Source organism: Ylistrum balloti, unplaced genomic scaffold, assembly GCF_031769215.1.
Source record: "Ylistrum balloti isolate Yb309-2 unplaced genomic scaffold, AGI_CSIRO_Ybal_v1 Utg369754, whole genome shotgun sequence".
NCBI lineage: Eukaryota > Metazoa > Mollusca > Bivalvia > Pectinida > Pectinidae > Ylistrum > Ylistrum balloti.
This window is the reverse complement of record NW_026781956.1, coordinates 572,981-587,039: the sequence shown is the minus strand read 5'-3', so window position 1 is coordinate 587,039 and position 14,059 is coordinate 572,981. Positions and strand designations below refer to the sequence as shown.

The 14,059-nt window shown below is 34.1% G+C and overlaps 1 protein-coding gene across 1 annotated transcript; it reads left to right on the top strand.

The window, feature by feature from the left end:
* The first annotated feature begins 2,366 nt into the window (after positions 1-2,366).
* On the top strand, positions 2,367-13,556 carry LOC132543387 (serine/threonine-protein phosphatase 5-like). Its single transcript, XM_060206879.1, has 14 exons — positions 2,367-2,520; positions 4,805-4,974; positions 5,111-5,182; positions 5,641-5,785; positions 6,940-7,061; positions 7,470-7,535; positions 7,864-7,962; positions 8,298-8,403; positions 8,841-8,901; positions 9,550-9,631; positions 9,902-9,989; positions 10,898-11,117; positions 11,556-11,637; positions 11,744-13,556. Exons 1-14 carry the CDS (start codon positions 2,367-2,369, stop codon positions 11,801-11,803), a joined length of 1,527 nt encoding a protein of 508 aa, XP_060062862.1. The 3' UTR covers positions 11,804-13,556.
* Positions 13,557-14,059: the final 503 nt, after the last annotated feature.

Here is a 14,059-nt window from a genome sequence, read left to right as displayed (position 1 = left end):
GAACTCAAACTCTAGGACCTGAATTTCCACCTAATGTTATATTAGAACAAGCTAAGAACATTTAATATAGAGACAAATTAAAACAACACACTAAACCACCATGTAACAAACCAACTTCTCGTCGGACACAATTTAGACCAAGTTAAAATTGAAGAAATTATATTCCAAATCCAACCCCGCCCTGGAAATTACACACTCCGGGAATTAGCACAGAAATTTTAGACAAACTTGACAAACAGGAAAATCCGATTGAAGCAAGACAATTTCATTATCCACAATTGACGAGAAATATAATTATCATACCAAATATTATACTGACGGACCAATAAATTGACAAATGAACAAAGCAGGGTTATGTATTTACTCCGGAAAAAACAACATCGCTTTATCACTCAGATTCGTGAAATCATTGCTATAGAATTAGCACTTAGACTTATTAACATCAAAACGTCCATAGAGTGGTAATTCTTACAGATGGCATTTCGTCATTACAATCAATGCAAACGAGAAATAGTGCAAGGCCAAACGTAATCAGTTGTATATTAAATTTAGTTAAAAAATTAAAACTACAGGGAATTGAGGTAAATTTAAGTTTTTAATATCATAAGTCAATACGCCTGAAAATGAAAAAGCTGATGACCTAGACGAAAAAAGCTCTTGAGAAAAACACAATAGCATGCAAGGTGAAATTATCTAAGACAAAAGTATGTTCTATTATCAGTCAACAAATCAGTAATAAATGGTCAGAAACATGGAAAAATTTGGGGCAAATTATAGATCAACCTATTACTAAATCAAAACCATAAGGACAAAATAAATAAGATACATTGTCATTACAAGTCTAAGATTAGGAAACACGAAATCAAAAAGTAACATCGGTGTATTTATTAACGATATCTCACCGGATTGTACTCATTGTAAAACAGAAGAGACAATAGATCACATTTTCCTATATTGCAAAAGATTCGACTGGGAAAGAAAAGATCTCAGTTTCGAAGTCAAAAGAATTAAGATCCAATATACATTCATCAGCCAGGTTTTAACATCATATTAAAACGAAAGACCAGTACATAGACTGTCCGTCGAATTTCTGAGAAAGATCGAAGGGAGACAATTCCCAAACAACCGAAACCTACACATTACTACGCTCAATAGGTACGATTACCAGGATACCCATGGAGAATGCATCAGAGAGGATTACTACTGATCCTCTCATTCATTGGTGCATACTGACACAACATGAGGTATGTTGTGTCCTCCTCTGTGCCCCACCACCGCACTCACATTTGTAAAATTGTCTACACGTACAGCGAAGGCAGTTGTGTCCCCCGGGGTTTTCCGAGCAGAATGTTCGCTGTCAAAACTGTACACATAAATAAAACAACACACAGTTTTTATTATTTGTTCAACAAACGACTAAAAAGGAAGAAAATTACACAAACAAAATCCACATTTAAGGCTCAACGTCCAGTATAGATAAGACATAAAGGGAACCTCGGGGTACAACGGTCAAGGACTGGTTTGCAGTTTGGTTCTACCCTGGCTTGTAGCATACGGAACCCTATTAGGTTGGGCAATGGAGATAAACAGTTCTTGGTCATTTTTATACAGAACTATTTATTCAACACTGGATATAGGATTTAAAAAAGCAAACACAACACCAATACCTGAAATTTAGAATCTCACACCGTTGAATCAAAACAGCACACAAACATACAACCAACTAAACACCATGCTATTAGATGACTCCACGCAATAAAAAGCTTTCTAAGCTAACACATTAAATATTGCAGTTATTCTCGTCACTTTTTTGTGTTTAAGTCACATCAACAGATGAACAAACATGTATTTTTTAACGAGATAAAATAAGCTGTCCCATTTTTACATGAAGGATATTTCCTAGCACATCACTTGCACTCATCATTAGTAATTAGTAATTGCGGCAAAGGACACATATTACTATTTCACCAAGGACAACAACACATTGGGATCTCCTTTAATTAGCTGTAATACTTGTAAACTGAGCACTTGGAGGGTTCAAGGGAAGACGAACAACATCGCACCAATGAAGACCCACGAGACGTTTATGACAACATATACGTACCGAGTGGACATAAAGCGTCTATCAAGACTGGTTGCTTTGTATTCTTGCTGAAACCTTTTACAGGCCGTTTAATTAATCAATCAACGTGAACTTTTGAGCTGTTATATTATTCATCGCCCAGTATATCAATGAAACTTTAGGTAAATATAAGATTTAATTAAGTAATATAATCAAATGTAATATACATTCCCGCCAATTCATGAATTAGCGCATTCATTGATTATCTCCCTTGATTGCAACTCTCTTGGGTAACTATGTAGCAATGGCGGACTCAGACATGCCGAACGCAGATGGTGACGGGAAGATCATCAAAGAGGAGTCTTCACCTGAGCTTATTGTTACAGTTACTGAAGATGCAGAAGATAAAGTGAAAGAGGCAGAAAAACTTAAGGAAAAGGCTAACGAGTTTTTTAAAAGTACACTTGATGACATAATCTTCATTTTAATTTCTGACTCTGGTCATGTGCTTATCGAAATATCGTTGAGTAACATCCGGATCAAGTAACGATAACGATACTTTCATTTCATAACCACTTGACCGGAAATACTCTAATTATTTCTGTCATAGTTATTACTTTTTGCAATTAATATCGAACCCAAAATCTGTATACGTATACGATAATACACTAATAACTCGCCTGTCCGATTGACGAATTATCTTGGTGTTATATCGACTCACACGTCGATCGAAACAATGGAAGTCAAAACTCCGGTCAAGTGAGGAAAATAAACGAAGACTTCTGACCACTCATTGATAGTGAATAACAAGATATAGTAATTATGCGAAACAGTCAAAACGCTAGCTTTAATTAATAATACTGTCACGAACTTATGATTATGTTGTCTGAATGATGAATGCATGCGTGAGTAAATGCTGATATTTATTGTAGTGTTCGTATTGTGCAGTTGTCCAGGTTGGTGATCCATTTTTTAACCATGTAACCTGTACAACTGGTCCGTATACCTGTGTGACGAGTCGTAGTTTGTGGGTCGAATGTCTGACGAGTGGACTTGTATTGTGTTTTGTAATGGGTTTTAGAGTGTGTAAGTCAAGAGGCCACTAGTATGAAAGTTGACTTCGTGAGTAGTGTTCCTTTGTGTAAGCAGACAGAGCTTTGACTCTCAAGAGTGCAGATGTGTTTATGACACTCTGTTTTTATTGGCTTTGTCCTTTCCCATGAACTTATTTATCTGTTTGTACTTTATCTACATGTACTTATGATAATTCTAAACATACAGAATACGATGTATCCAGGTGTCTTAGTTGTATTTGAAGTTGAAGTGAACCGAGTTCTACTATGCGTGCCCTAAATATAAAGGTGACAATGCTATTTGTCACATTTGTTCATACTCGGATAAAATTGCCTGTGTCTGGTTTACAAAAACCATGTACATTTGGAAACAACTAGAACTGTGATAGCTTGGAATTCACCAAAACAAATAACTGCAAAATTTGCCTATTATTGCAAACCTATGGTTTACAAGTTGTCAATAATATGTAAGAATCAAGCCAGATCACCTGTATTGAAAAAAATTAAACAGTGGTATTAATGTCATATACATGCAGGCATTATGTGTTGCACTTATGTTCTGCTAAAAAGAAAAGAACGAAAACTTGATATGCAATTATGCTCTTTTAATTTGTGTGATTGATAAAAAAAAATGGCTAACAGGAGATCATATTTGATGGGACAGTTATAGATTATCATCACTATTATTGTCAGCAATTTAGAATTTAAATGATTTAGAGCTTTAAAAGAGGAAAGAGAAGAGAGAAAAAGGAGAAAGATCCAACTTTTTAAGAACAAATAAAGACAAAACAATGCAGGCACCAAGGTCATGCTTGGATCCCATGTTTAATTTTATATGGTTTTTCAATAATAAATTGACTTGTAATAATAGACAGATCATCCCTAACATTACTTATAAAGTAGCTTAATCTGAGCTTATCACCAACTAACATTAGATATCTATAAAAACGAAGCAATGTAGCTAAATTTAGGCTTATCACTTACTAGGGTATTGAATATCTAAAAATATCACTGTAGTAAATTGAGGCTTATCACTAGCTAGGGTATTATATATCTATAAAGATATTACACTGTAGCTAAATTGATTCTCATCATTTACTATGGGTACTAAATATCTATAAAATATTACACTGTAGCTAAATTGAGCATCATTACTGATTATCAAATAAGCAATAAAAATGATACTGTCTAAAAGTTCTCTAATTTAGGTTCATCACTAACATACTATCAGATGTCTATAAAAATGTTCCAAAGTAAATAAATCTAAAACCTGGACTGAAGCCTCCCTGAAATGGTTTTAATATAAAGAGTTGTTATCAAAAGTTTATAGTACACTTTTCCCATGTATTTTGACAGATAATTTACCCATTAAGGATTTAGCTCTCATTCTTTCTTTGTTCACTCTGTTTGGAGTGATTTCTGGGTATTACAGAAGAATCATAGTGATTAATGACTGGTGAATTTATTTTGCAGAACTTTAACCTTTTATCATTCAGTGCCCAGTGTAACATTAAGTCCAACATTTTAGATTCACATAAATGTTAAAGTTAATCTGTAAAGTGATCCTTCCCGATAAAGATGGAGGGCATGTTGCTCTAATTAATGAGTATTTTTCTGTTCTGTCTTACTGATGTCTAATTTGATGTTGTTTTTTTTTTTTGTTATTCAGATGAAGATTATAATCAAGCAATTACATTCTACACACAAGCAATAGAACTGAACCCAGAGGTAGCTACATACTTCTGCAATAGGAGCTTTGCCTACCTACGAACAGAGTGCTTTGGTTATGCTTTAAATGATGCTGGCCGTGCCCTGCAGCTTGACAGGTCCTATATTAAGGTATGCAATTGATATAGTGACATTACATTTTGTCATTGTCTTTTACATGTAAACTTTGTAAATATAGAGAATAAACGAAGTTTCTTATTTTGTTTATATCATTTCTCAGTCACTTATTGTATTGTTCATGTTGTAGGCCTATTACCGACGAGCATCTGCCAACATGTCCCTGGGAAAATACAAGCTAGCACTCAGAGATCTAGAGACCGTAAGTTTTTGTCAGAGCTTTGTGGTGCATGTACCTTTGCCTTATAGTATCATGATGTCTGTCTGTCAGTCTGATGACACTTTTATATTTTCCAGAAAATATCAAAATCCAGAAATGTAAAAATCACACAGCGATATTCTTACATTTGTATCCTCAGGACATGGGCTTGTTCAGCACAGAGTAAATAGTTAGAAACCCAACAAAGCCTTTGTTGATCTGTGGGTGTTCTTGCTTTTCGCTACCAGCTACAGAAAACCATGATCTGTTGTCCCCATTTTTTTTTTAATTGCTTTACACAGGTATATGTGTAGTTTACTTTTTCTGAACTGCCTGAACCTGTCTATATTATTTGATAATTTTGATTACCGGTAGTTGTCAACACTATATGGACAGTGATTTATAATAATATGACAATCCTGAATAGATCTGTATGAAAGAGGATTTCCTTGTTTTGATAGGTAGTAAAGGTTCGTCCAAACAACAAAGATGCAAGGGCAAAGTTCAACGAATGTCAGAAGATAGTACGCATGATGGCTTTTCAGAAGGCCATATCAGTTGAGGATAGCAAATCTGTGGCAGAGCAGATTGACCTGGCTGCAATGAGTAAGATGGATAAATACTAGATAACCATTTCTTTTATTACTGTTTTGTTTGTTGTGTGTGTGTTGATGATGCAATAAGGAAAAGATACACAATTTTTAACTTGTTCATTCTCTTTGCTAAAATGCACCCTTGAAAACCATTCACAGACAAGAGGATAAGTAACAAAGCATTGCATCTGAGTTTTGTTTTTTATGTGAAAATTTTAAACAAGCCTGGTGTTATTTCAAACAGACTCTAATCAAACAAAAGGACGAATTGGTTTATTAACCTTAGTAAAATTGAAGGAAAGATTTCAGTGTATTTATTAAAGGTACTTGGAAGATGTCTGTTCATTAAAAATAGTATTTTTCTCAGGCCATTATCACATCTTAAATGTCCTTGCTTAGACTTAACCATCTTTAATACGTCTGCACACTGTGTGAATCACATTTGTGATTCTAGTGTTGGAATTTACAAGAGGTAATTGTAAAAAAGATATAATATGTACGGTTTGTATTCACCATACAAACTAATCATAGTATCATATTTTCTGGGTTTTAAGCTGCACATGTATATAAGCCACAGAGTCAATTTTTACCATTTTTGGGTATTTGGTCCACATATCAGTCGCACTGGAATATAAGCCACACTCTTTCTTAAGAAGTGGTAACATTACATTAACCAAAGTTTGTTGATATGTTTGATGACCATGGAGAGCAATTTATCAAGATGGCCAGTGAAATTTTTAATTAAGTTTGCAAATGAATTATACACAGATAATCCTTTATTTTATTGATTTATTTCAAAAAAGTGAAATAGCAAATATCAAACTCATTTGGCATGGGCGCCTTCATAGATTGTTTATGCATAAATATAAGGCCTTATGTTACCCACAGTTTACTTAACAATCTCTCCATCTGTATCTGTATTGTTAAATATTAACGGAGGCTATTGCATACTGACCAAATTCCTGTAGTCCCATATTATTTCTTGTAAGTCACACAAAACCATTCATATCATAAACCGCATGCCCGACCCTCAAGGAAAAAAGGTGCAGCTGATAATCCAGAAAATACATTAAAGTGATACAACAGTGACCATTGTTCACGGGTATACCTATATATTTATTGCACTGTTTAAACAAAGACTTACCAATCTGATTTGTTTTCTATCAGGTATTGATGATGACTATACTGGACCAAACTTTCAGAATGGAACAGTTACAGAGCAATTTGTCAAAGAACTCATGGCAACATTCAAAGATCAGAAAAGTTTACATAGAAAACATGCATACCAGGTATACCACAGTTTGATTGTATGGCTGATTTGCTGATAATAGATCATTTGATAAGCCATGCCCATTAAAGAATGAAACAACATTTTGTTTTCACTTTGATAATGTTAAATGATTGTGAAAATTGAAAAAAAAAATCTCAATAACAGTATTAAAGTATAGGGGGTAAGTTGTAAGAAGAGACATGTACTGTGTAGTTCAAAATTGTTGGCATGGATCTTTTTCTGGTGTACCTCTTCACTGCCTGTAATGTCCCTGATGTAAGGGTTTTGGGTTCTTGTTACCATTAAAAAATCGTTTTGTCCTGATTACCATGACACATTATATACCTGTGTGTACATAAATAAGTCTAGGAAGCAACAAGACTTTTAGTTTTACTTTACATCAGTCATCACTTTGTCATATTTTCAGATTATCCTGGAGTGTAAGAAATTGTTTATGAACCAGCCTGCATTAGTTGACATCACAGTACCAGCAGTAAGTACATGTATTAAGTAAACCAATGTCCAGAACATACAAGGCAGAGCCTCAGCTGTGGAATAAAACACGTTTTTATTATAATAGATAGACTGAAGTGATGGTTTCAGGTAAAAACTGTCTTGATTATCAAATTCTTCCCTGAAAGTTTTAATTGATTTTCAGCCTTTTTTGTATCACAGTATGTCCTGGATTCATGCATGTATTTTAATATATCATTACACATATTAAAGTGTTAAAAAATGTAGTGAGAGCAATTGATATTAAAATGTAAGTCCACTCTTAACTTTGATGATTATGAGAATAAAATAGTTTCTCTGTTTTTCAGGGGGAGAAGTTCACAATATGTGGTGATATACATGGACAGTATTATGATCTACTTAACATATTTGAATTGAATGGACTTCCTTCTGAGAAAAATCCATATGTATCCTTTGGCTGAAGCCATGATAGACATCAGATGTTTGTGTCAAGTCAGATTGAAATTCTACAAAGCAATTTCTTTTGTCTTTTAGATAAGTGTTGTTTGAAAGGGTTAGTTTATGGTCCTGCTTTGATACTAGAATCCCCGATTCAATTAAAAAAAAAATGCAAAAACTACAATACAGTAGGATGACGTAGTGGATATATATAGACATTGATATAGATCGTAGATCTTATAGCTGTTTATCAGATTTTGTTGATAGATTATCTACCCAAGTAAGGAAGTCATTATTTACAAATCCTTGATTCTTCATAAATATTCCTTAATATTGTTTCCAGCTTTTCAATGGCGATTTTGTGGATCGAGGTTCCTTTTCAGTAGAATGTATTCTTCTGTTGTTTAGTTTTAAACTGCTTTACCCAAACCACTTCTTCATGGCCAGAGGTAAGTAGGAATGATAAGAATGGAACAAACATAGTAAAAAAACCTTGTTTTATCTTGTTTGTATGTAAGCAATGAATCAGTGTACTTCCAACAGAGGGAGACTATCGATGAGTGTAAATATGGCTTCAGCTTTTGTCGGTGGTCAATTCAAGATTATATAACTCTGGAGCCTGTCTAAACCATTCTCGAGTTTTAAATGTAAATCTTAAATTTATATTGAAAAGCTCTATCCTCATGAGTGTCTGTTGTGTAATGTTTTGTAACTTTCCAATACCAATTGCTATGTATTGTTTTCATGACTCAATCTTGTCATTTTGGATGGATTCATTTGATTTAACAATGAAATTTTGAGAAATTTAAGATCAAAATTACCGTTCATACATAGGATTTCTCTACAGTGTTTATATATTATATATAAATTGTTTCTCGTTTCCTAGGCAACCATGAGAGCTACACTATGAACCAAATGTATGGCTTTGAAGGAGAGGTAAAATCAAAATATCCTTTGTATATAGCAGGTCTCTAAGTCAGTCAGTAAGTGATTCCTGTCTTTGTGGCAGAATCTCACAATTTTATACAGAATTGTACAAATGGAGAGACTGACCACTGATGATGAAGAACAATGCCAGAATGGGCTAATATGGTGATATTCAGTGTATTGGTTCACCTTGATAAGGCTGTGTGTTGTGTGTCAAAAGCAGGTCACCTCTGGTCACTCTGACCTATATTTTGACCTTTGACCTACATCAAAGAAAATATTTGTCCAGACTGTATCTCCTTTCACCACAAGTCTTTTGAACTTCATACTAGGTATATGAGTTCACATTGGTGAGGTGGTGTGTTGATGGAGGACTGTAGTTTTTCATATTGTCTAGTTTCAAATTTGACTTTTGCAATGCCATAACTTTATCTTCATTTGTAAAGTATGTGTCTCTGATATGGCAGTTGAGTTAAAATATTTTTCCACCTTGCCCAGGGGTCAAGTTCAGCAATAGATATACCTTTTTAAATAGTTGAAAAGTAAAATATTCCTTAAGAAAATCAAAAGAAGACATTTACTGGATGTTGAAGTTGTTTTTAAAGTCATCAAGACCTGATTATATTGTAAATCTGTTAGTGTAAGAACATTTCCTTAACACTTTCAACATACACTGCCCAAATGGCAGACTTGTTCACTGAAGTCTTTAACTGGCTACCGCTGTGTCACTGTATCAACAACAAAATTCTGGTAAGTTTACATGTCCCTGTGTCACTATCAACAACAAATTATAGTAAATTCTTGTAATAACTACTGAATATTAGTTTAATTCCACCACTTTAATTATTTTATTATGATAGAGTATCATCATGTGTGTTACAAATGACTTTTTCCTCTTTACAGTGTTTTTACACACAATAATAATGCTCCTGAATATGGGAGCTAGAATTTTAAATATTTGTTCTTATCATACATGTGGTATACGTGACTATACTGTGAGATACACATTCTTTGTGATAGGTAATGCATGGGGGATTGTTCAAAGATGACAGCATAACGTTAGATGAAATCAGGCAGCTGCAGAGAAATCGACAACCACCAGAAAGCGGTATGTTATTGTTGTATATAATGATGTAGAATCTTTACATATGGATCTATGTATTATCATTATAAATATCTCACTGTATGAAGTTTGTTATTAATGTGCACTAAACTAAGAGGTTGGGGACTCTCATATATATATATTGTAAATATATTTTTCTGTGTAGAGTTATGGCCTTATGTTACTGTCTAATACAGCGTTGCTGAATACAAAATTAAATCGTTGGAGACTATCATCTATATCCCTCAGTAGAGAGTTATGGCCCTTTGTTATTGTAAAATACTGATGTTAATAGTTAGGAACCATCATTTATATCCCTCTGTATAGAGTTATAGCCCTTTATTATATTGTATAATACTGATGTTAATGGCTATGGACCATCATTTATATGCCTCTGTATAGAGTTATGGCCCTTTATTTTTTGTATAATACTGACATAAATGGTTAGGGACCATCATTTATATGCCTCTGTATATAGTTATGGCCCTTTGTTATTGTATAATGCTGATGTAAGTGGTTACGGACCATTATTTATATCCCTTGGTATATAGTTATGGTAAGTGTAATACATGGAAATGGTGGCATTAGAATGGAAAATTTTATGATACAACCAGTAGAAGAGTTGTGTGATGTTGGTCATAGATGTGTAGGGGTCTGTTGTCCCAATGCATCACACAATTTTCTTCTTTAGTGTACATAGCATTATAGTACAACTGAAAATGTTGTTTGATTCTTTACCATCTTGTATGCTATATACATCAGTGCTAGTATGCTTCACACTGATAATTTATCTGTGGAAGGTCACAGTGCAGACAATGAAATATCACACTTCTTCTGCTGGTTGTTTTATAAGAACTTCTGTGCTATTGACATAAACTAAAGAAAATGTTTTACATGTCACTGTGATGTTGTAGGTGCGATGTGTGAACTTTTGTGGTCAGATCCACAATCAGTCTGCGGTCGCAGTGAAAGTAAACGAGGTGTTGGCACAATGTTTGGTCCTGACATTACTAAGGCCTTCCTACAACGCAATAAACTTGATTACATTGTGAGAAGTCATGAAGTTAAACAGGAGGGATATGAGGTGGCTCACGATGGCAAGTGTATAACTGTGTTCTCCGCCCCAAATTACTGGTAAGTAGTCCACAGTAACACAGAAATAAACTGTATTGGATGACTAGAGGAAATTGTAATTTATTTATCATATTTATATTTTTTTTACATCCTCCTTTGGAATCCGTGTTTGGGGATGATGGTTAAGGTCTAAAGGGGGTGGCTTGAAGACTTTTGTATCTATTCCTGAGGAAATCATGCGTTTCCTATATTAGCGAGGTTACTGACCTATATCTCAACTTTCAACTTTTATGAGTTTCTTGGGCTTATCTCCCTTCCTATTTTGTGTAAAATCTGCAAGATTTGTTTTTACATGTATTTTATTCTGATGAGGAAATTATATCATATACCAGAGCTAGGCTTAAATATTGACATCTGGTAAACAAGTGTACAATCAGTTGTCTGTTGTGTTCATTATGTTGTCCGAGACACACCAGTAGTTCTTCCTTTCATTTTCAGTGATACTATGGGCAATAAAGGTGCATTCATTAACATCAGAGGTGATGACTTGACGCCCAAATTTACATCCTTCAACGCAGTGGTAAGTTTGGAAACCATCAAAACAATCACAATCAGAATTTTTTAAACAATTTTTATAAAGTTTTTCTAATTTACCAGTATGTTATATAATTCTGTTTGTTTTCCAGCCACATCCAAATGTCAAGCCCATGGCCTATGCAAGTTCTTTATTCAGTATGTTTGGATGATGGACCAATCACTTAGTGACTTAATACTGTGTGTGAATCTGTGCATGACAACTTTGTGAGAGTGAGTCGTTGTCACTAAATTTTGACTGTCATGTTCCTGGAGGATCAGTCTTTGCTGGTGGACCAAGGCAATAAAAGGAGACTCAATCCACAGTGGAGGACCAGAATAGAAAAAGGGGGACTCAATCTACTCCCTAGGACCAGGGCATAAAAAGGGGGACACAGACTACTTTAGAGGACCAAGGAAAAAAAGGAGAGGGGACTCAATCATCTCTTGTGAAACAGGGCACAAAAACATGAGACTCCATCTCACCTAAAGAATGAGTTGATTATAGTGGAGGGTTAGCCATGCATATGTACCTGGTAGTAGTAGTGGTCTCTTACTGCTAGCACGTCACTTAAAACAGAATGTCACAAAACTGTTGAAAACCTGTCTAGTGCTGTCCTTAAACACCTGTTCATACTCTTACTAAATTGGAAAACTCCCAATAATATCCGATACTTCTGGATTATTTTAAAAATTTGATGATATGTTAAGATAGAAACCTCTAAAAATTGGAAAACCGTTTAAGATAGAAAAGGTACAATTTTTTTTAACTGATAATGTTTTGTTAGGAAGATTGTAAATATGTGTATTCTGTTTTAACTGTGTTTTATTCATTTAATTTAAAGACAAATTTAATAACTACCTGGTATACTTCGCATTTTAGTGCTGAATAAATCTAGTATATCGTTGCATTAAATTTGTCTCTGTTATCCACGATAGTTTCTACACTGTACTAAACCGAAAGATTTAAAAGCAGAATTGGAAAAAAATCACTAAATCATTAGGCAATGTAATTTGCTTTTAACTTCATCATTGTAATCATAGGTGTGGAAATATTGGTCTGTGGAAACTAGAAAATTTCAGATGATTAAATTTATATATAAACCATATAGGAAAATTATGTTGGTATATACAAAATTTAGACTATACTATATTTTACTGATGAATTGCAATGAGGTGAACTAATAAATACACAACAAAAGGGGTGTGATGGATCATTGTTTACACAATAAAGAGGAGGTGATGGATCATTGTTTACACAATAAAGGGGAGGTGATGGATCATTGTTTACACAATAAAGGGGAGGTGATGGATCATTGTTTACACAATAAAGGGGTGTGATGGATCATTGTTTACACAATAAAGGGGAAGTGATGGATCATTGTTTAAACAATAAAGGGGAAGTGATGGGTCATTGTTTACACAATAAAGGGGAAGTGACGGATCACTGTTTACACAATGAAGAGGAAAAAGATGGATGACAGTATCACCTTTACTCTTTTCTTGTTATAAAACAATGGACTGTTCAGATACCTGGTACATGTTCTCGTCAGTGTTGTTCCTTTAAGTAAACTGTGATTAATCATAAGCACATCTTTTCATAAACAAGTTCATGTGTAAATCCTCTCTACTTGTAGAATCAAATTTGGAGTCTAGTCTGTGAATAACTTCTCTTTTTAATCTTGAGAAACAGTGTTTAAAAAAATATTATTCATATAAGTGTGTGCAGTTGTTGAATCACTCAGGTCTCAAATCACCTATTCTGTGTAGTTTGTCATATTAAAACCATTGAAAGCTGGCATGTATGGTGAAATGAATCAATTTGCCGAGCTGTGTATACATGATTGACTATGGCCAATGTTTTGTGATATTGTTAAATAGAGTGCTGACCACTTACTCAGATATTACTAATCAATGATTACAAAAGAATTTGATGAAATTAATATTTATATGTATTAAAAAATGATATGTAAAACAAGATGACTTTTTTGTTTTTGTCTTTTTTCACTTACTCTTGATAATTTTGTCAAAACAAAGTGGTGTGCAACATCTTTAATATGCACCTGTCATCACATGAACTTCCAACATCATGGATGACCAAAGTTATTCACCTGCAATTTATTGAGTAAAGATCTTTGTGAAGTTGATGGAACAATAACTTAAGTGTTTTTCATGGATCATCTTGGAGTGTTATCACCACAGACACTCGGTGGCTTGCTCCAGTTTCATCCAACATCACACAACTGGCACTGTAAATGGCCTTGTGTTGATCAGACATCAAACATCACTTTTCTTCCCTTTCCTCTTGAAAAATGCTTATTCAACCTGTAACTAGTGTATCATGTACCACCTTGCAGAACTCTTGTTCAACATGAATTTGACATTTGGCCTAATTTGTTCAAAGGCTGGTTAGAGATGACAAGTTGTTC

Excerpts from the sequence above, each read along its gene's own strand:
- LOC132543387 (XM_060206879.1), top strand. The coding sequence starts at position 2,367 with ATGGCGGACTCAGACATGCCGAACGCAGATGGTGACGGGAAGATCATC. Across the intron at positions 2,521-4,804 it reads GGCTAACGAGTTTTTTAAAA|ATGAAGATTATAATCAAGCA; the intron begins GTACACTTGATG and ends TTTGTTATTCAG. Across the intron at positions 9,990-10,897 it reads TCGACAACCACCAGAAAGCG|GTGCGATGTGTGAACTTTTG; the intron begins GTATGTTATTGT and ends GTGATGTTGTAG.